A 20,350-nucleotide genomic window follows, 5' to 3' on the forward strand; every position below is an offset into this window, starting at 1 on the left:
TCCTCCGAAGAGCTCTCCCCATCCCATGCTAGCCGACTTGCCGTCGCCATGCAAATCGCGCCTCATCTCTCCACAATGTTTGAGACATTAACTCTTTCAGTCTCTCACAATATCACAGCTGAAGTAACAGAGAGGAGCCTATGACAATGAACATAAACTTGTGTGAATTGTCATCAAAAGTTCATTTTGAATAGCACTACATAAAAATGTAGAACTTAATAGAAAAAAAGGCAACCCGGACCTCAGAGCAGCCAAATGGTTTAACCTGGGCCTAATTTTAAGGTTATGCATAAATGTTTTTGTGGATTAAGGCCTATAAGTATGTAAGCCTTTACACATTAGGGTGTGAAGTGGTTATACAGACAGGCTTTCACTATTGCAATGTGCCTGCAAAGACATACAAGTCATGTATGGGCTTTTAGTGTTGGGATTTTAGGTCGTTTCACTCTCTTGGATTTTGCTGTTCTCTTGTCTTTAATGCTTCAGGACGTTAAAGCCATAGCTTGGGGAAGATGGGTCTGTCAGCACCTGAAATTATGACTGTGAGCATGTAGAATTCAATACAGAGGGACACTATTTAATTCCCTCGGACCAAGAGTACTTTCTGGAATGTGGCGATTAAGAAGCTGTTATGTTTTTTTAACCAAGAAGGGTCATGCTTTATCCAGAAGGATTCGGGACTCAGCAGCTCCCATTACTGTCAGTGATTCGGGCAGCTGAGAACTGTTGGAAGTCTGCCTGACAGGGACTATTCTTTCTGTCTGGGTAATGGTGGCATTAATTAGTATTTGCACATTGCCTTGACAATACAAGACCTCACTGTTTGGAAGTATTGCACATTAGGATGGCAGTGGGCTACTTAAGGCAATACTTTAATGTCCTCAAAGATGGATGACTGGGGTGGGACGACCGGTGTCCTTGAGGCAGCCAGCTGGGTGGATGATGCGGAGGGGTGAAGGTGCAGTCCTTCCCTGCCCATGCAGGCACCTGCACATGCCTATCGGCTACACCATCAGCAACCAAGGACTGGGACAATCTGTGAGGGTGCTTCCTGGGGGGTGCATTTCTCTGTGCCGGACCGGGACCTCGCAGTCGGGAGTGGGAATAGCAGGCCGTCCCTTGCTCTTAGTACTGCCCCTAAGGCTTCCTGTCAGCAGCTGCTGAACCTCCGGCATATTTGCGTAACCTGAAAAAAATGCTAGTATTGGGGAAGAGGGCTATGTGAACCATCCAGGGATGGCAACCTTGAGGAAGTGTACAGTCCTGATCCTGACGCAAAGCCTTGGCTGTAGTTGGCAGTGCCAAGGACCAAACTCTTTGCCACTGTTTTACTTCTAGCTGTTCTTGTAGCTATGTTTTCTGTTGCAATTGAGGATGTGCAGGCCGCAGCCAGGTCATCGGATCCTACAGGCTGGCCCTAGACCACAGAGAGCATCTGTGACTTGATTGCAGAGGGGGTTTATTGCTACAATGGTAATATCTGCATAGTGCTTTCCTGCTGAGCATGTCACATCCATTTAACAGGACACCGTTATTATATCTTATCATCTCTACCAGTATACTATAAAAATCTTTTTATACAGCTGAGAGATGAGTATCTGAGAGCAAAAGAAAGAGAAACTCCAGAAAAGGAGCAGGCAGGAGCTGACATTTCCTCTCCACCACTTTTCTGTGAAGCATAACTAAATTTTGTAAACCCCAGGTGATTTTTGCACTGTGCAGTTCTTAGGAGGTCCCTTCATGCCATGACCAGGAGGAATCATCTGGTTTACCCAGCAGTGCCAGTGTTACCACAGTCTTGTCCTGGTCATGTTACATACCACTGTCATGGAAGGGGTATTTAAATGGCTCAGAAATCACAGCTTGATGGTTGCCAATACAGAGGCAGAGTCAACGAGGCAGTGAGAGAGGCTGAAGGGAAGGTGAAGTGAGCTATGCAAGGCAGCCAGCTAACCAGTGACAGAGCTGCAACGTTACCCAGACTTCCTAAATCATGTTCTGTTTTCCCTTCCACTGGACAAGGTGGTCCTATAGAAATGTTACAGGAGTTCCTCCTCTTGCAACCGTGTCTCTCCCCAGGCTTCAGGCTGTGGCAGAACTTCCAGCGTGGTTGGGATGGGGACCCCACATGGGAATTTCACATTAGCAGGTAGTTGTAAATGTGTTGTAAAGGTAACAGGTAGTTGTAGATGTGGTAGTTGTAAATGTGCCACAGGGCAGAGAGGGCCCTTTGTAGCACAGCAGTATACTAAAAAGCTCATACATTTAATTTCAAATAATTTAGTGGCTATTGTGTGAAACAGATTTCTGTACTACTGGAAGCTGCTATGTTTGGCCCTAGTTTTGTTTCAGATTGCCCTTTGCAAATAGGTTTCTCTCTGTGTCTCTCCTCTCCTGTTTGACTCATTATAAACCATCCCTGCCTCCAGTGTTTGGTTTCAGCGGGGAAATGGACCATGTTCTGATCTAATAGCACACCTGAGCTGGTTTACAAAAGGTGTGTTCAGTCACATATGTAGCAGCTGAAATTTGGTGTAGGCCTATTGCTTTAGCAGGGAAATGCTGATTTACATCGCTGGAGGATCTGGCCTGAAAACGTGTATGGTATTCTGTTCCCGCAGAAAACAAGATAGATGTAGTTTAGTCCTTCCAGTGTACAGGGTTTTTTCCCCTAAAATCTGCCTGCTGAGAGATGCAGAGTCCCGGGGCTCATCTGCCTGTGTGCAAGCTATCGCTTATGTTAAGGCAACTATTTGTTTACATTGTTCAACCTTGACATATGGAAATTTACATCTTTTTTTTTTTTTTTTTTCTCTCCTTTTTTTCCTTTTGATAGAAATGGCATGTAATCAATATTCTTCTGGGGAATAAAGGTGCCAGAGGAAGAGCTGTAAGTCCTTTGTCCCCACAGTAGGCACGGATGATTCAAATGTCTCATACGTTCAATGGTAACCCAGTGTGTGTTTCAGCTTTTCATGCTCATTGCTTCAGTAGTGAAAAAGGAGGCCAGTGCCTGGATTTTCTGGTCTAGCACCTCGGAACTAGCAATCCCAAGCTTTTAGAAGTCAAGAATTGGTCCTTTGAAACTCATGGGTTTGGCAGAGAAAAAATCAGGAAAGTGTTTCAATAATTTCAGTTGTCCTCTCTTATATTTCTCTTGATGTTTCTGTGACTGAGGAAAGGTTGGGAATCATGCTTTTCAAATGTCTCCTCACAGTTAATAAAACTAGAAGCTTTATCTTTAAAGACAAAAAAAGGGCAAAAAAGCCAAGATTTTCATAATGTCCTCATTCTAGCACTGTTCTGCTGTGGGCCATTTATGCTTCTAAGAGAGATCTTCATCATTACAAATGCAGCATGTCTTCAGTTGCATTTTGCTGTTTATTTCAAACTGGTCTTCCATATAGGCTGTCTGGGAGAAGACTGGTGGCCTGTTTGTATGGGGTGTGCACATGCTTGTGTGCATGTTTGAATTTTTGCAGTAGAAGCCCCACTCAGTTTTGTGGCAGTTACAAGATGTTCTTCCAGTGTAATAAAATTCTTTAGGTTTGTGTTCATTTGATTTTTATAGGACCATGGGTAGATATAAAATGAAAGTTAGGGCATGATGTAGTAAAAGTTTGGCACATCTGAAGTATTGTGGGTATGATAAAGGAGGAGCTGAGGCACCAAAATGAAAGGTGATATTTTTGAGAGGACAATTGATAAAACAAGCAAACAACAAAACTTAAAGCTTTATAGAAAATCCTTGGGATTCTGTAGTGCAAAAGGAGGAAAACCTGATCCTTCCCACAGCCTCCTACCTTGGGCATTTCATTTCTGCCAGAGGCTCAGTGATCATAAACTATCTGAATGTAGATTTTGTAGCATTTTATATTTGTGGTGTTCAAGAGATAATAGCACGTACAAATAACATGTTAGCAGAGTATACTGTACCCAAGGGGACTTTCCTGCCATATAGTAAGAGAACAATAATGTCATCAAAAGTTTTGCTGCCAAAATAGGACTCTGGTTTTGTACTCTGACCAACACAGCACTTGCTTCAGGCCAGTTGATTTCCTCAGATCTCGGTGCAAGTTCACAAGAGTTATGCACACATACCCAATGGCAAAAATGTGACAAACCTGAAAGTTCTGCTGCAAAATTGAGCCCGATGTTTCCTAGCCAGATGAGTTGTGTTTTTTCTCTAGTGACAGTATGGAGAAGGCTGCTTTATTTTTCCTCTGCAGCCTTCCCTTATCTTATGAATTATGCTGTACCATTACTGTGAACCTTAGTTAACTTCAGGAATTAAAGTTACATTATATCAAGTTTGGTGACTTGTTGTTGACTCTAGTTGTTGCCTTGGATCAGGTTTGCTTATTGGGTTTTTGTGGGGGCTTTTTTTTCTTCACCCTGCTCCATAAGGTAGATTGAAGGTACCTAGAGTTTGAATTAAATGGGATAAATAGGTTTAATATAGACACCACAGAATATATAGAAACCTAGAGAGCTGCTGAAGGGAGTTAGATAAGAGATTCCTTTTTCTTGCATGATCTGCAATTGCAGATTCATTTATTCCAAAGGTACAATTTTCCACTGTTTGATTGCAGAAACTGGGTGATGGATGAATCAGAGATGACAGTGTAAATGGTGTATGCCTGGCAGCCCTAGGGGATCCCTGAAACATGTGAGTTTCTCATTTGGTGATTTTTCTGGCAGTGACGCCTCAGTGCAGTGACAGTTTCTGCTACAACTGTCAAACTAAATTGTTCCTGATGGTGGCTGACATTTACAATGCTGCTGTTCACTTGGGTTCCTCCTGTAAACATCCGTACGCTGCCCTTCATGCCGGGGTGTGGGTGGCAATGTCAGTCTTCCCTGCACATTTGGATCAGGATGAACTGAATCACTGTGAAGTGCAGGGAGGACACCATCTCTTGTCTTCCATGAGACCATTTGCTGTTCAGGATGAAGGAAAGGATATTTTCCTGGAGCTTCCCAGATTTGAAACCCCTTCCTACATGTGATCTCTGGCTTGGCTGTGGTGTGTGTAGAGATAGGTGCATATGTAAGCAGGCTCTGCTTTTCCCTTCAATAGTTGCCTGTTGTCAATGCATGGATTGCCAGGGAATCTGGCCAAGGAGAAATTTGGCTAGCTAGAGCTGGACTGAATTACCCCATGAGATTTTAAGGGTGTTATAAGAGCAGTACTGGAGAACATCTTCAAGCTAGCAGAGCCCTTGGCGGAGACCAGAGCTGACTGGGGAGTAGGAGAGTAAGGCTGAAAAAGGAACTGTGAGTTTCTTTATTATATTATATGTTCAAGCTCATGGAAGCAAGTTTGCTTTGGCACTTGAGGCATCCAATGAATCAAGACATATGAGCCATTTCATATTAAATTTTAGTTCTCTTGATTTATTATAGGACAGGATATGACAAGCGTGTGGTAATGAAGATGGCCTAAAAGAATGAATTATAGAAGATGGTACAAGACCTTGGGTGTTCAAGTAAGAAATAATATTTGCTAAAGCTGCATCTTCAACACTATCAGAAGCTGAAGTTTTCTACCTTGTTTTTATAATCTTTTTACTCACAGAATTTATTTCACAGTCACAGTTGTCCTGTGGGCAGCATCTGTGTTCTCTTTTGCGGGACACAAAACTCCCATTAGCTACGGTGGGCCTTTCTCTGGGCTGGTTTGGTCCAGTATCTGGCCTTGGTCCCAGGCAGTATAGAGCATAGGCTTTGTGTGGGGACCAGAATTGTCCAGAGACTGATTCCTCCCAGTGCAGGACCTGTACACTTCCTAAGCAGTGCCCATTCATCCACTGTAGCTTTGCAGAAGCCTTTCAGGACGTCATTGGGGATGTATCCATGACCAAAAGAGTTGGAGGTAACATGGTGTGTTGTGGCAGCCTATAAATGCCTGCTGTAAGGCCCAAGAAGCAGAATCCAGCTAGAGTAAATCCAGTGAAATGCCAGTTGTGCCATCCTGACTTAGGAATTTCTTAACAGGAGGAGCTGAGAATATAGCCCTTTAGCCCCTTTGCAGACTACATTGCCATGAGAATAGACACCAGCAATAAAATGGAAAGGAAATTATTAAAAATTAGTATTTGCAATGTTTGTATTGAACTGTCTTAGGAAGCATATCTAGGAAGGGTCTCTAAGGATTAGAAATGTCTGTCCCTGCCTTCTCACCCATGCCAGCCTTCAAAGCTTCCCACTTCCTTGGTGTTACACCATTTACATACAGGTAGACAGTTCTGTGCTTCCTTTTTACAATCCATGGAAAAATTCTGCACATTCAACTCTTGGACTTTCTCTCCTCGGGTCACTTTTGTTACTACCTTTTCCCAACTCCCCTCCAAGTTACCTGGCACCGGCACCTGTGATGCATTTCTTGGTGTATGCATCTTTGCCTCAGACTCAGTGAAACCTCTGCCATGGAGAGGAAAGTGTTTAGCTGCTCTGAATGCACAGCACTGGCTCATGAACCTGCTGGGCTGATGTGCTAATGCCACTGAGCAGAGCAAACCCCTCCAGCTTCACAGCTTTGTTACTGTGTGTGCATGCAGAGAGGCTGCAATGATCTCTCGCAACAGAGAAGGGTGGGATTAGAGCAGGATTAATTGGAGCAGCCTGTATTTATTCAGTGCCCAGCCACAAGCTTTCTCAATCATCAGAAAGTATATCTTTTGTACAGTTCAACCTTTGCTCGCCCTGATTTTGAGTGCTTATAGGAAATGTTCTTGGCACAATAGGCCAGTGCAGTGCTGTTGTTTTCTCACTTTTCCTGAGGATGGCAAGAGCTACTTGTCAGCTTTTGAAATCTGGTAAGATCCAGGCTGAGTTCCTCTCTTAGGAAAGGTGTGATTTAGTGGTCAGTAAACATTTTGCAGCGATCCCTTCTTTGCATCATAAATCCCTGACAGAACCCATAGCCTCAGGCTGAGAGGGCACAGTGTCCTCTAGGGTGAACGGGGTAGAAGAATGTGGACAGTTTGTGAGATTGCTCTGACTTTGTGAAGAAATAGAGTTGCACAGCACCAGGCAGGTCTTAAGCACCTGTGAAGTTTGCTGCTCTTCAGCTGGTGAGATGAGAACTGTATGAAGGGGCTGGACACCTACTCTCTGCCAGGGCTGGCCCCAGGTGGGAGCAGCTTTACCACATTTTCACCTGTGTGAGCTTGATTAGTTTCAGGTGTGTGTCTGCTCAGTGTCTGCAGGGTGATGGGTCACATAACTCGGGAACTGTCTTGAGTAACCTCCCTTGCCTGTGAAAATGCTGATGAATGGAAAACGGAAGCTGAATTGGGTGACAGGGGTGTGTGTGTTAAATAACATACGATTTAATCTGGAGCAAAATACATTGCTTTAATTTTGCCAGAATGACATGTTCTGCTTGAGCCCAAATTAATATTTATTTCTTTCAAGCCATGTGAATTTTTTTACATGAGCAACAATTACATCTCAGAATAAAACTGCTGTTCTGAGTGCAGTTTCAAACCCTTTTCATTAATGCCCATGTATACACTTTCAGAAATGTTGTTTTTTCCACATAAATAACTTGGCAAAATCTTATATGAATTTGGAAGGTGTTTTGGTGATATGTAATCTCTTTCTCTCAGTGGTCTGAAAAAAACCCTCTTGCATTACATCCTGTTCTGCATAATATAGAGGTTACCCTACAGATAGTGCCACAGGGTTTATAAAGGAAGAAGAAGAGGAAGAGCCAAGCATGTGATTGTAGCTTTATGTCCCTCTCTGGCTAATGTCTGAGCCTCTCTTGCTTTGCCCGTTGTAGTCTTATGCTCAATAAACATGAAATATTGGTCTGTAATAGCAACGAATGTAGCCAGACGCTTGCACTGTAATTAAAGGCATATATCACACAATAAAGCACATTTAAATGAAAAATCTTCCCATTAGACATGTGGTTCCCATTTATTTCCTCTTATTGTTAAACTTTTGGAGTATAAGCATTGATGGAGTGTAAGGAGGAGCTTCTAAAGGGCTGCAGTGTGGAGCGCCCAGGAGCAAACAGGATTTTCCTCTTGGGCTGGGAGGGCACAGAGCTCCTTGGTGCAGGCTGACCTGCACGGCCCCCTTGGCTATATCCACACAGTTGGTGGATCCAGTTAGCACAGACCTTGGACTAAAAACTGCCTAATGATTTTTAAGCTGCAAAGAAGCTGGGCTAAGGGACCAGCCTGGTTTGGAGTGAGAAAAGTCAGCAGCCGTTAGAGCTGATTCAGTCTTTTGCCACTGTTAAAAAGCTGATCCTAGGGAAAAAGGGAGTGAAGCAGCAGCTGGGGACAACAGGAGCAGCCTGCAACCCTGCTTTGCTTCTGACTGAGCCTATTGGATGCCAGTGGAAGAAATACTGGTAAAGATATTTCCTGGTGCACCTTGTAGACCCTGGTAGCACGAGGCAGCTCTGTCACCTCCATCCCGTTCTGATCTCTTCACAGTCCCAGTATTGTCCCTCCCTTCCCCGTTCTGCATCCCTGCCCCTTTCTGTGTCTAGTCTCGCTCTCTGCTCTGCATCACTGATGTGGGAAACTGTCCCCCTGCATGGCACATTGCTTGCCTTGTCTGTTATATCTCAATCTGTTCTCAGACTCTGGAAGTAGGGTTTTTTGGTTTCTGGGTTTTTTTCCCCTTTTATGTCTTTAGTTTTCAATAAGGCTTGTTAACAAAACACTCATCAGAAGGGGGTCAGTGGCAACATATTGCTCAACTTTAGCCCTCCCCCAGACTCTAGAGCTGATTTTGAAGTGGTTAAAATGTCATGAAGAAAGGAATAAACAAGCAATCAAAAAAGTTAGCCTTCCCTCAACATGGCATTTCTATTTATAGTACCTTTTGCAAGTTGCTGAAGCTAAATTATTTAGAAATGATTGAAATGTGTTTTGACTGACCAAAGTGAACATGTTTTTTCTCCAGATTTTCAGTTTAAGAAAAAAAATCTGAAAATAATACTTTTCATCTTGGTTCTGAGCCATCTAGCATTTCTGGGGTTGTGGAGAAAGTTGGGAAAAGGGAGGCTGTTTTTCACCAAGGACTGAAACACATCTTAAATTCTTTAGTGATACTCATTTATGTCACTGCTCCTGTTGCAGCTGTATCTGGACTTCTTGTTCCACTACAAACCAGTCACGCAGTAGAAAAGCAAAAGATGTGCTGTGCTCTCACAGAAATGGCAAATTTTTGGCTGAATATACTCAGTACCAAGTAGGCTTAAGAGAAATTGAAATGTGAAGGGTTTTGAGTGGACTTTTTTTTCACCAGTTTAATCCACTTTCCTCTTTTTCTTGGAGATGAAGTGGAGAAGCAGAGCCTTCAAGTCTTGCTTTGAGCATCAGGTTTAAACAAACTGCACTGCTGTGAGTAGACCCATCAAGAGAAAGCATTTTTTTTAACTGTAAAACCATAGAACATGACATCAGTGCATTGTCTTAACCTACCTGGTTTCTTTATAAGCCAGGTCTGGGTTGAGCTATACAATTACAACATGAAGTCAAACATTTCCAAAGTGTTTGGGCTTTGTGCAGAAGATCCCTGACCAGTTTCTTATAATAGTGGGGTGGAGTCCAAGTTTCTTTGGTCCGAAGATCTGCTTTTGCCAGCCAGCATGTGAAATATTTCACTATTCGATTTTAAAGTGTAAAGAGAACTTCCCAGTTTCTGATACCTTTTTCTTCCCCTCTCTGTATGAGACAGATGATGGAAATGCATTTAGCATTTAATTTATGTCTAGACCAGTTTCTCATCAAAATAGTCTGTTTCCAGTGCCCCTTCTACTGTAGAACATCTGTGGGGAAATGAGCAGCTCTGGTGAGTCTCAGACATGCAGCAGTCTGTGGACACGTTCTCTTTCCATGCCTAAGACAATCTGGCTGTACCATGCTAGAGAATAGCCTTGGGCTGTAATGAGGTCTCTTGATGCAGCCTTTAATCACCTGGAAAGGAAATCAAAGCAGAGAGATAAACCGGTCCATTTGTTTTCATTACAATTACTAGTTTTTACAACTCTGTGTAAACAAGGTCCATAAATATGGTGCTGGTAGACTTCTTTCTCCTAAGTTCAGTTCCACCAGCTGTTAGACAAATCTTTTGTCTCGGGAAGCAGGATTTATTTTTAGGTTCTTTAGTGTGGAGCTGTCAAGGATGCCTTACCTGAATTGTGATTTCCAACAGCTTGTGGCAAGAGAAGAGAGCAAGAAGCTCTTCTTTCCCTTCTCTAAAGGTCCAGAAGCACTTCCAAGCTTCAGGTCTTGGTTCCTCTGAAGCCCCAGCAAAGCAAGGTGGCAAGGACAGGTATTTCCCTGGGAGGAGGTGGAAGAAACAAGCACAGATGATATCATTGTTCTTGAGTTGATCATCAGCTTGAAGGTGACATTAGCCTTTGTGTCCCCTGATGGTAACTGCTTGACACTGCAGAGGTGTCTCACTAAGGCCCAGACTGAGGGGAATGGTGGAACAGAGGAATCAGAGGAAGGCCTTGAATCTTTCCTTGAATGCAGCCTTTGCTACTGTGAGTAATAAAGCCCCTTCCATGGCAAGGGTTGCTCCTGACCTGGTTTCAGCCACCCAACTGAAGCATGCAGACCCGAGTCCTGTCCCTATTACGCTGCAAGTAACGTGTCCTGCCTCACATGAGAACCTGAGAACGGGGAATGCATAGACCCCACAGTTTAAACATTATACTGGTGCTGTGAAAGAGAGAGGTATCCAGCTGCCCTCAAAAAAGGAGAGATGGAAGATAGGCAAGGAATGTAACATGGAAGATGTGATATAGAAGTAGGGCATGTTTCTGTGGTACCAACTGCTGTCTTCATGGCTACACCAAATCTATCCTGTCTCTCTTCGTATCCAATTCTTCTCAATTCTGTTGTCTTTCTTTTGTTGCTCTGCTCTGGTGAGGCTTCGCAGTCTGCTCTGCTCCCAAAGGCACACCATGCCAGTGCCTGAGGACAACTGATGGCTGCAGGATTGTTGTAGGGGGTCTCCACAAGTTCATTTAGCATGTGGGGCTACGAGAAGGAGGAAAGCCACAATTTTACGACATCTCAAATGGAAAAATTAATAAGAGGAAATGGCTTGTGTGTTGTGGGTATTGGTTGGACATGTTTGCATCAGTCTTGGCTATTTGGGAGTTTACTATCCCAACTTTAATTCCTTGGGGATTTGGGGATCTGATTACTGTTTGTATGACTGAGGAGTTATAGGAAGATAGTGTCTCAGGATTCAGCTGGAGCTGAAGGAAAAAGACACCATTTTCAAATGATGAAACAATAAAACAGAAAAAAAGAAGGAATACTTTGGCAGCTTGGAATTTCTGTGCTAAATTCAACAAGTGGAGAGCATGGTAACTAGATGGATCTGATTGTCAGGAGTAGTCTTACAGTGGTTGAGTAGGGGTAGGTGTTATTTTAGAGTTAAATGAAAGAAATATAAGATAACAGGGAGAAATGCAATTATTACTCATATCCTTTCACTTGCTGGAGCAGTTATTTCCTACGGTGCAGACTCCTTTGTTTTTTGTTTGGTTGGATTTTTTTTTTTTTTGCTAAGTAAGGGCAACCTTATTAAATCCTTCCTATGTCTCATTTTAGGCGTGGAAAAAACACCTTTCCTTGCAGTGGGTGAAGTGAGGACCATCCACTTATTCTATACAGAATATTGTTCCAAGATCTTGCAAAATGTTTCTCCTGCAGTACTCAGCTGCTCACTGTGCCTATAGAAATATGTTGATGTTGTAATCTCCTGAAGCATTTTCACTGCGGTTTGAGTTCGTTGCATATGGCTCTCTTTTTCCATGTGATGGGTCATCTCTGGCAGTTCTCAGACATGGCTTCTCTGTTTGGTACTCTTAAGGCTGAAAAGTATTGTGAGTTTTTCCTCCAGTTCACTTTCCTTCTAGGAATGAACTTTCTGACATGCTAATGATGGCACCTTCTTCTCCTTTTGTAATTTCATCTGTAACACAGAAGTGTAGAGAAAAGACACACCTTGCAATTTTCTGAGTGGTTTACAACCTTTTGTCAGCTTCTGAGCCTCTAATTTTTTTCCAGTGATCGTGGTCATTTTCCCTCTGTAGAGAAAATTTAAGACCCTGCAACAGACTTGCTTTTCTGAGTTACTCTTCGCAGACTGCTTGCATGCACTCCAATTTCCTACAGAAATGTTGACCTAATTTTATTTTTCTTCTGTCCCAGTTTGATGTTTTGGCAGGAACCCTACACACATCTTGTAGATTTTTCCCACCAGCTCTGGCGGAGAAGGTGTTAGCTTGCTTTCGTGCTTTTCTGGGATCAGAGCGATCTTCTCCTGTAAGCAATCTAAGCTACTGCTTGGGATCGTGCTCTTCTGAGGACATGGCAGGCCAGACAATCTGCCCCTCCTCTTCCATCATGTTACCATGTGTCAGCTGCTGCCCAGTAATTACCACTAGGCTGACTTTCACCCTGCTGGATTAATATGAATACATCTTTCCATCATCAGCTGGATGTATTGTCTGGGGGAAATTTAACTTTGTGTGTAATAAATGAATTCTTCCTTTAAGTACATATAGTCCAGCTGTTCTTCCTCACTTTATCTGACACCATTATTTGCAAGCTCCAAATTCACTCCAGGGTTGGCTGGCAGACAGGAAACTATTGAGATTCTCTCCAGATGTTTGCTTAGGCCAGTAGACCAGCTTTCATAGCAACAAAGAGTATTTTATTTTATTTGGATATAAGCTTTTTATGTATGTTTCTGATGCCCCAATTCTTCTTCTGTGTTTGAGCAAGAAAGTCTATAAATATGAAAGCTCTCTGAATTTCTTTAGTCTGTTATCTATTGCTTCTCAATCTATACATGATATCTTCAGTGTGCCTCTTGCTGTAGTGAAGTGTATCCAAGCTATTGTATGCTTGGCCTTTCTTCAGCTAGTGCTGAACCTTCAGTCTTCTGCCTGCTTCCCCCATGAAGACCAAGTGGGGCAACCTGGGAAGAGGGAACCTAACATGAAATCCATCTCAACTAAATCATCTATCTGCGGTGGGGTTACCTCCTTCTGCACTAGTTACTGTGGACTTCTTTTAGTGTCTATGGAGAGACATGGGGGCTTCCAAGGCATGAATAACAAGCAATTTTAGAAGTGTAGCTTAGTATGGGGATTGTGCTTTAGAAGTACCTGTTTCGAGCCTCTTTCTTGCCTGTCTAAAAATAAGCCTTGGTGATTAGTTCGGATATGGATGACTAACATCAGGGGGTTGGATCTCTTCCTGTGGTTTCCATGTTTTTCATTCATTGCTCATTCTTCAACCCTCTCTCCATAAGTGGAGTTTAAGCAGGCCAGTTTCTCATGCTGCTCCAGTTCTGAGAAGCTTGACTTCTTGAGCAAAATCATCCTTTTGTAGTTTTTTGCTAGATCTCATTGGGAAAATAAACAAAACACCCAAAACAAATTACCCCAGCCCCAAACAAGATCATCCAAGCAAGCCAGCAGGATGTGTCACCCTGAGAGTTTGTACTAGAGAATTGCAACAGCATGGAGACATTTTTCATATGTAACACTGTGTGTGCATGTGTGTGCTTGTAACTCCTTCCTTTCCAGCTCTGTAGTTCTGACTGTGTTTCTGGCATGTTGCACGTGTTCGTGGCATAGAATCGGACACCAGGGATAAAACTCCCTCTTTAAGGGGCTTGCTGCTTATCTCAGAAACAATGTTGGTGTTAAATAAAATGCTGCGAGTGTTCTTAGAGTTTGAAGAAGAAGCATTCTGCCTGTGGTATGTAATAACCTTATGATACAGAGTTGTGCTGAGCAAGACAAGCATGAGTTAAGGTTCTGGCCTGTGGTGAATTAAGTTGTATATCACTTGGGTTGCCAAGGTCTTTCCTCACACAGATTGTGTATTCTTAGTTAAACACAGGACTGTGTTGGTGGATGTGATATGTATGGTGCTACGATCTTTGAGTATGGAGCATTGTGATGTTGTTTGGATAAACATTTGCTGTTTACCTTCTTGATGTACTGCCTTTTCTTTTTTTAGTGGTACGTCTAAGTAGGCCCCTGAGCATAGGCAGATTTTCCCCAGTGCTCAGCACCCATTTTCAAAGACTGCGCCTGTACTGCTGGGCTGGGGTGACCTCAAAGCCAGGTGTGAAAGCAGAGCTGCTCTTGGATCCTGCTAGTGTGACCAGGCTGATACTTTTAGGGTAATGCTTTAGGTGCTTTATCAGGACTGAAAGCACATTAAAAGGTATATTTTTTTGACATGCAATGCTCGCCCCTTCACCTTCATGTATCCCATCTGCCCTGTGGCAGTGTTGCATGCCAGTCTGTGGGCAAGCAGAAACTCTAGGGTCATGCCTAGTAAAAATCCCTGTTGTCTGCATAAGCATCATTCAGATGCATAAGCATCATTCAGATGGGCTCAATAGGGAATTTGAACATTGTGTGTTTGTTCCCAAAAGCACCTCAGCTTTCAGGAGGCTCCTGGAACCTGCCTGCTCAAATAGGTGCGGAGGTTGCTGGGATTGGGCTAGTGCTCTGTGTTTACTGAGGTGCCTCTGTGGTAGATGCAGGATTCTGAGTTTATTTTCATGTTAAAAACTGAATTTTGTCACCCTTGCCTTGAGTCAGGACTTTGTCCCTATGGTTTGCATCCTGCTTCTGAATTGCTCCTTAGACAAGTCCTCTGCATGCCACTCTTTAGCTGTGTCAAGGCACAAGACTAGCCCATACAAACATAAAGACCCGTAATGGTCTTAATTTTTCATTCATCAGAGTACGTCAAATAACACAAGGGAATTACAGAAAGGGCATACCCTCACAGTAGACCCTCATGGTACGCTGAAGTCCACGCCTCTTAAACCAATGTGTTGGAGTGGTCTGGGAGATGAAAATGCCAGAGATTACTTGTCACTAAAGAGCCAGAGCAGAGCTTTAAAAAAGGAAAATCTTGGCACCAAACAAGCCTCATTTATTTCCATTGCTTAGTATTCAGCCTTAGGACAAATTAATCTCTATTGAAATCTGCTGTACTTGCCACTAAATTTGTTGTCTCTTCTAAAAGCATCTCTTCTCCCATGAAGGGAGATGAACAGAAAGAGTGTATATATATATATTCACTTTTAATACATACTAGGAAACTCTTTATTGTATGTTTTATTTAGTAATTCAACATTAACCTTTACATTCACATCTGTAAATAATACTATAAAAGTGAACTGGGTGAGAGACACCTTCCAGGAATTTGTTTTGTCATACGGCTTTAAGACTCAATCATCTGGTTAAAATTCAAAGTGAACACCTAGAATAAGCAGGCGAATAAATAAATAAAAGTTCTTGAAATTAATAATATCCTCCCTATCTCTTTATCTGAAATCACCTAAAGGCTGCAAGTTCAATTTAATCCTTCTACCATCAGTCAGTCTGAGCTTTAATAGAAAGAAGGGGGGAAAAAAATACTCAGTAGCTGGTCTCTGGTTTTTAACTCGATAGAGAGAAGGATGCTCCCTGAATGAGACACTGTGGGAGAGATGAGTAGTCAGAAAGAGATTGTGCTTCATGCCACTGAGCTATCTGTAGCTACTGCTGTTATGCACCTGCAAAAGAAAAGGAAATGCTAGGGGCAAAAGATAAAAGAGAATCTAAGGAAATGGATGTATTTTGCTAATCCCTTCCTCTCATGCTGAGAATGGTTAATCCATTGCAGAATACAATAAGGACACTAGTCCCACTTGCACTTGCCACTGAACGGGAGTTAACTGAGGCTAAGCTGCCTGGAGCCCATGGTTTGTACAGCACTGTGGTTCAATCTGCAAGTCGTACCCGCACTCAGGAAATGGAAAGGATAGCCCAGTTGTCCGATGCAACTCAGTCTGTGTGCAGAGGTCCTTGCATGTGTAAAACCATGTCAAATGACTCAAGGAGTATTGCTGGCAGACACCGTGCTAACGTCAAGGCAGAGCTGTAGTGCTATAGAGTTTTGACTCTTGGAGTGTGGATTTTCAATTGTTGTTTCTAAAAATCTGGATGTTCCTTCAGAAGGAAGGATGTGTTGCTGTTTGGATAAACATTTGCTATTTACCTTCTTGATGCATGGCCTTGATGTTGACTTCATAAGCCTATCCTCATATTTGGAGAAGGAATTTTCTTTTCCTGGCTCCTTTAATTAAAAAAGATAAGCAATGCTTTATTTTGTATCTACGGAGAATTCCTTTTGGGGCAGAGGATTCTCTACTGTATTTTTTTAGACTATCACTGTGATTGGTTGACCAGAAGAGCAGAGGAAGCCCAGATAATGTGGGCTTTTAGTGCAGTATCTTACCTTGTCTAGTGACAGTGCCAAAGAAGTATGGCCGAATCAGAATATTCAGATCATGTCTGATCTCCTGAAGAACATGGGGTGGAAAAATCATCCCTCATATTTCATACCCAAAGCCAGTGATGTTGATTGGAGTGAGGTCTACATCAATGGAGCCCATTTTGACATGAAGATTGGAGGATGCCTGCTTCCACCTCTTTTCCCCTGATGTGATTTATTCACTGGCAGCTTGAGCTGTCATTGGCAGAAACTAGAATTCCCATTGGCATAAATGCAAAGGACTGATTCTTTTGTCTTTACCCATACCAGTTGCATTAGGTACTTACTGGGGTCTGAATTTCAGTTTTTGAGTTTCCTTTTGCTAGCTGTACAGTGGTTTGGTTGTGTAGTTGAGTACAAACATAGTAAGAATTAATCAGCTGCCTCAGGCTTTGGACACTGCTCAAACAGCCCTTTCCAGTCACCTTTGTAAATTGTTCTATGGTCCAGCTCTGATGTGGCTGCTGGACCTCTGTGGTCAAAGATACTGCCCATTCAAGAAACTTTAATATTCAGTGCGAGCACATATAGTTTATCTTCCCAGTCACACTTAGCCATCCACCATAGCTGTGCCACAGTACACATCACTAGGTTGTCACCCCTTCTAATCTGAATATGAACTTGCCTCCGATTTGTAAATCCAGTTACTCAAAGTCAAATCAAATGCAGAACCTTTACTCAAATTATATTGTTTTCCCATTAAGGACCTAAATTTGGATATTACAAACATTTAAGTTTCTCATTTCTGTTATATACCTCCTTAGCCTGCAATCAGCCCTTATGTTATTAAGCCAGAATTTACTTCAGATTAAATTTATTTGAAATCCTGTTCAAAACACTGCCTGCTATTTATTTCTCTGTGATCTAGTTGTAAAGCAGAGTAGTTATTTCTCAAAGTGCATTTTTTTTCTGAAGAACCAAACTTGCTCAAAGTTGGGGAAAGGAGCTTACGTATGCTTTGATTATGAGTGAGTGGATTGTGGGTAATGAACTAATGTATGGAGAATGGTGCTTGTGGTATTAAGCCGAGTATGTATGAAGCAAACCTATGTCTGAGACTTAGTATGGAGTTGCATGGAAATTTGGTTACATTACAGCTGCACCATTTGTTAGCCAGAAAGACTCAAAACGATCAATAGATTGAAAATTTGGCTTTCAAGAAGAACCACTTCACTATCTTAAATGTTTAACTGATGAGCAGATTGATTTCTAACTTATCCCAAAATTTAGACCTTTTTCTGAACATAGAAGTTGTAAATTAGGAGCAATTTCCTTTTCTTTCCCACACAGAAGAGAGATGTAGTCCACACCATAAAAACAAATTGCAGCATGACCTTGAGTATAGAGTCACTACCTACCACATCATACTCATGTTAACTAATCTAATTTGTCTTTCATTCTATTTAATGCTAGGAATTTACATGTCATCAATCACCTGCTTCCTGTTGGGCTGAAAAAGCCAGGGGGACTGCCAGCTTTGTCATATGGCAGCTGAAGTGAATGTGTTGACAGCTGAAATCAGGAAGCACAAAAATGTTTGAAAAGGTTTTGGAAGAGCCAACCTGCTTTTGAGTCTCAGCATCTCAGTCTGGGTTAAATGGGAGGGCAGGAGATTGCCTTATTAGCCTTCCCTGGCAGCGAGGCTAGTCGATAGCTGTGCAGGACAGTCCATTCCTCTTCTTTAATCTGAACTGATTTTAATACTTTATTTAGTGGCAGTCCTTCCTCTTCTTCCTCAAAGTTTATACTTCCTCTCTCTCTCTCTGTCTTTCAGCTGTACAGCTCCATGGACTTTGGAAGAAAATGGCAGCTCATGCATGAGCGGGTCACCCCAAACAGGTTCTACTGGTGAGTTATGCCCTCAGGCTTTGCTTGCTTTGGGCAGGTCATGGAGGGGAGAAGGGCATCTAACTTGAAGGGATGGGTTGCTTTACCTGAACCCTAAGTATGCCTTTGGTTTTGGTCATCATCAATGTTACATACTCAATCCTTGCAGTACGTATCTTGCAGTGCTATAGCTCAGTGTCTCCACGTTTGTACCTCTTTCTTGTCTGATAACAGTGGTGTCTTGTATAGACGAGTACTAATCTTTTGATAATTGCAAAACTCCTGCTTCTTTGTTATATACCTGCTTACAGTAACACAGAGAAACTGCCCAGTGCTTCAGTGACAGAGCTATGATCATTAGACCTCCTATTTTTCAACCCTTCTGAGAGGTACTTTATCCTACAACACAGTCTTTGTGCAGAGCCAGCCACTCTGACCAGTCTTCTTATGCAACCGATGAGAGAAAGGATGATTCAAACTCTGCTTTGAATCACTCTCTGAGGAGCCAGTTTCATTCTAGTGACTGGTGAGAGCCCAGGATTTGCAAATAGTTTGCTAAAAATCTGCTTTGTGACTATCTTCCTTTCCATTTCCCAAGCATCAGCCTCCAAAATTGGGAGAGTGTCTTAAAAGCAGATGATTAAACAAATTCAGTTCCTGTCTCCAAGCTCCTCTATTTCAGATGCTGTTTTTCCAAACTTCTCCCCATCATGTGAAGGCCCAAGAATTGAAGATAGAGAGAAAGAGAAAACCCAGCAGTAGTCTTCTGTAGTTGAATTTAGGATTTGGGGCTTGAATCAGATTCTTAATGCTGTCCTACATGCCAGATGATGGTGTGCATGTGTGTGAACATGTAGAAGTGCTGATTTACAGAATCTGTGAATAGTTGAAGAAGTGCCTGGTCCTTAAGGCTAAAAAAGATGGTGATATTAAGAAACCAGAGGCTCTTATTTTGAAGAGTCAAAAATAAAAAGGGCTTGGATGACTTAAGAATTGACTCTCAATTGCAAAGCATGATGTATATATCTTGGAGTCAAATTCTCATAGAAATTCCTGTGCTTCATTAAAAATATCTGGAATCCAGGCCCCAGATATCTATAGATTGGATTTGCAATATTTCCGCACCTTGCAGTGGAGATAGACACCTTACAGGACTTTCAAATTGTCTAGGTCCTTCTGCAAATCTCTCCAAACAGCTTTAGACTCCCACATTTAAAACATGGCTTTTTAGCACCAAGTCTGGACATTTCCCTCAGTGTGCCCGTGGATTTTGGACAGTGTAAGAAGGTTTTTGAACATCTAGGAAAGGAAGTTGTAAGGCTCCTAAGTCACATAGACCTGCAAAATGCATCAAAGATCTAGAACCTTGCCTGACCATGTCACTGTTTCACATTTCCATAGTGAAAGAAACATGGTTATGTTCTCCTGGTTCTGGTGGTGGGTGGTTGATTGACCTAACTATCCAAAATCCTTTGATTTCACTATTCATGCTAGGTGTGCATGACAAAGGTGAGTGTAGATCCTCTCCAGGTGTATCCTTCTGTGGAGCAGAATAGCTGGTCCTATGGGGTAATTGTACCCTACCCTTCAAATAGCACAGCTGAGCTTGGGGGAGAGGCTTTCTTGGAGGATAAAGTGCAAGGGCTGAGCTGACTTGGGAACAAAGCAGAATCTCTTTCTAAAGAAGTGGCTGTGTTGTTGTGGTTTTTTCCTACTTTCATAGAGTAATGCTTAATGGAAATTGCCTGTTTGTCTCTGTCCATTTGACACCCAAACCTGTAGATTGTTTTCCACAATCTATCTATCTCATTTTGCATACAGCCTTTTGGCTGTGTAGTTTGAATGATGATTTTTAACACTGTATTATATCAAGCCTCTGTTTCAAGTGTCTCTTTCTCTTAGAAAATATAGATGTCTTCTATAGTTAAAACTCATATGGCATAGACCTAGAAATCTTTATTCCACTCAGAAACAGTAGAATCCCATTGACAATAAACTTTCCAAGAGAGTGAATTAGGTTTTTCCCGGAGTGAGAGAGATTTGAACGAATTCGTAGTGCAGGGGTCAGAGATGTTGAAATTTTGGAACATAATAACTCCCCTTAGCTTTCCGATTTCTTTCTTTTTTCTTTTCTTTCTTTTTAAAGCTGCAAGCTGTGATGGCTTACAAGCTCT

General features: G+C 42.3%; 1 protein-coding gene across 1 annotated transcript in view; it reads left to right on the plus strand.

The window, feature by feature from the left end:
• SORCS3 (sortilin related VPS10 domain containing receptor 3) overlaps window positions 1-20,350 on the plus strand; it is a 320,923-nt gene that overhangs the window by 184,862 nt on the left and 115,711 nt on the right. The window contains exon 5 of the mRNA XM_072869960.1: window positions 18,124-18,197. Within this exon, the coding sequence (XP_072726061.1) occupies window positions 18,124-18,197 (74 nt within the window). The remainder of the gene's footprint in view (window positions 1-18,123; window positions 18,198-20,350) is intronic.

Source organism: Ciconia boyciana, chromosome 8, assembly GCF_034638445.1.
Source record: "Ciconia boyciana chromosome 8, ASM3463844v1, whole genome shotgun sequence".
Classification (NCBI taxonomy): Eukaryota; Metazoa; Chordata; class Aves; order Ciconiiformes; family Ciconiidae; genus Ciconia; species Ciconia boyciana.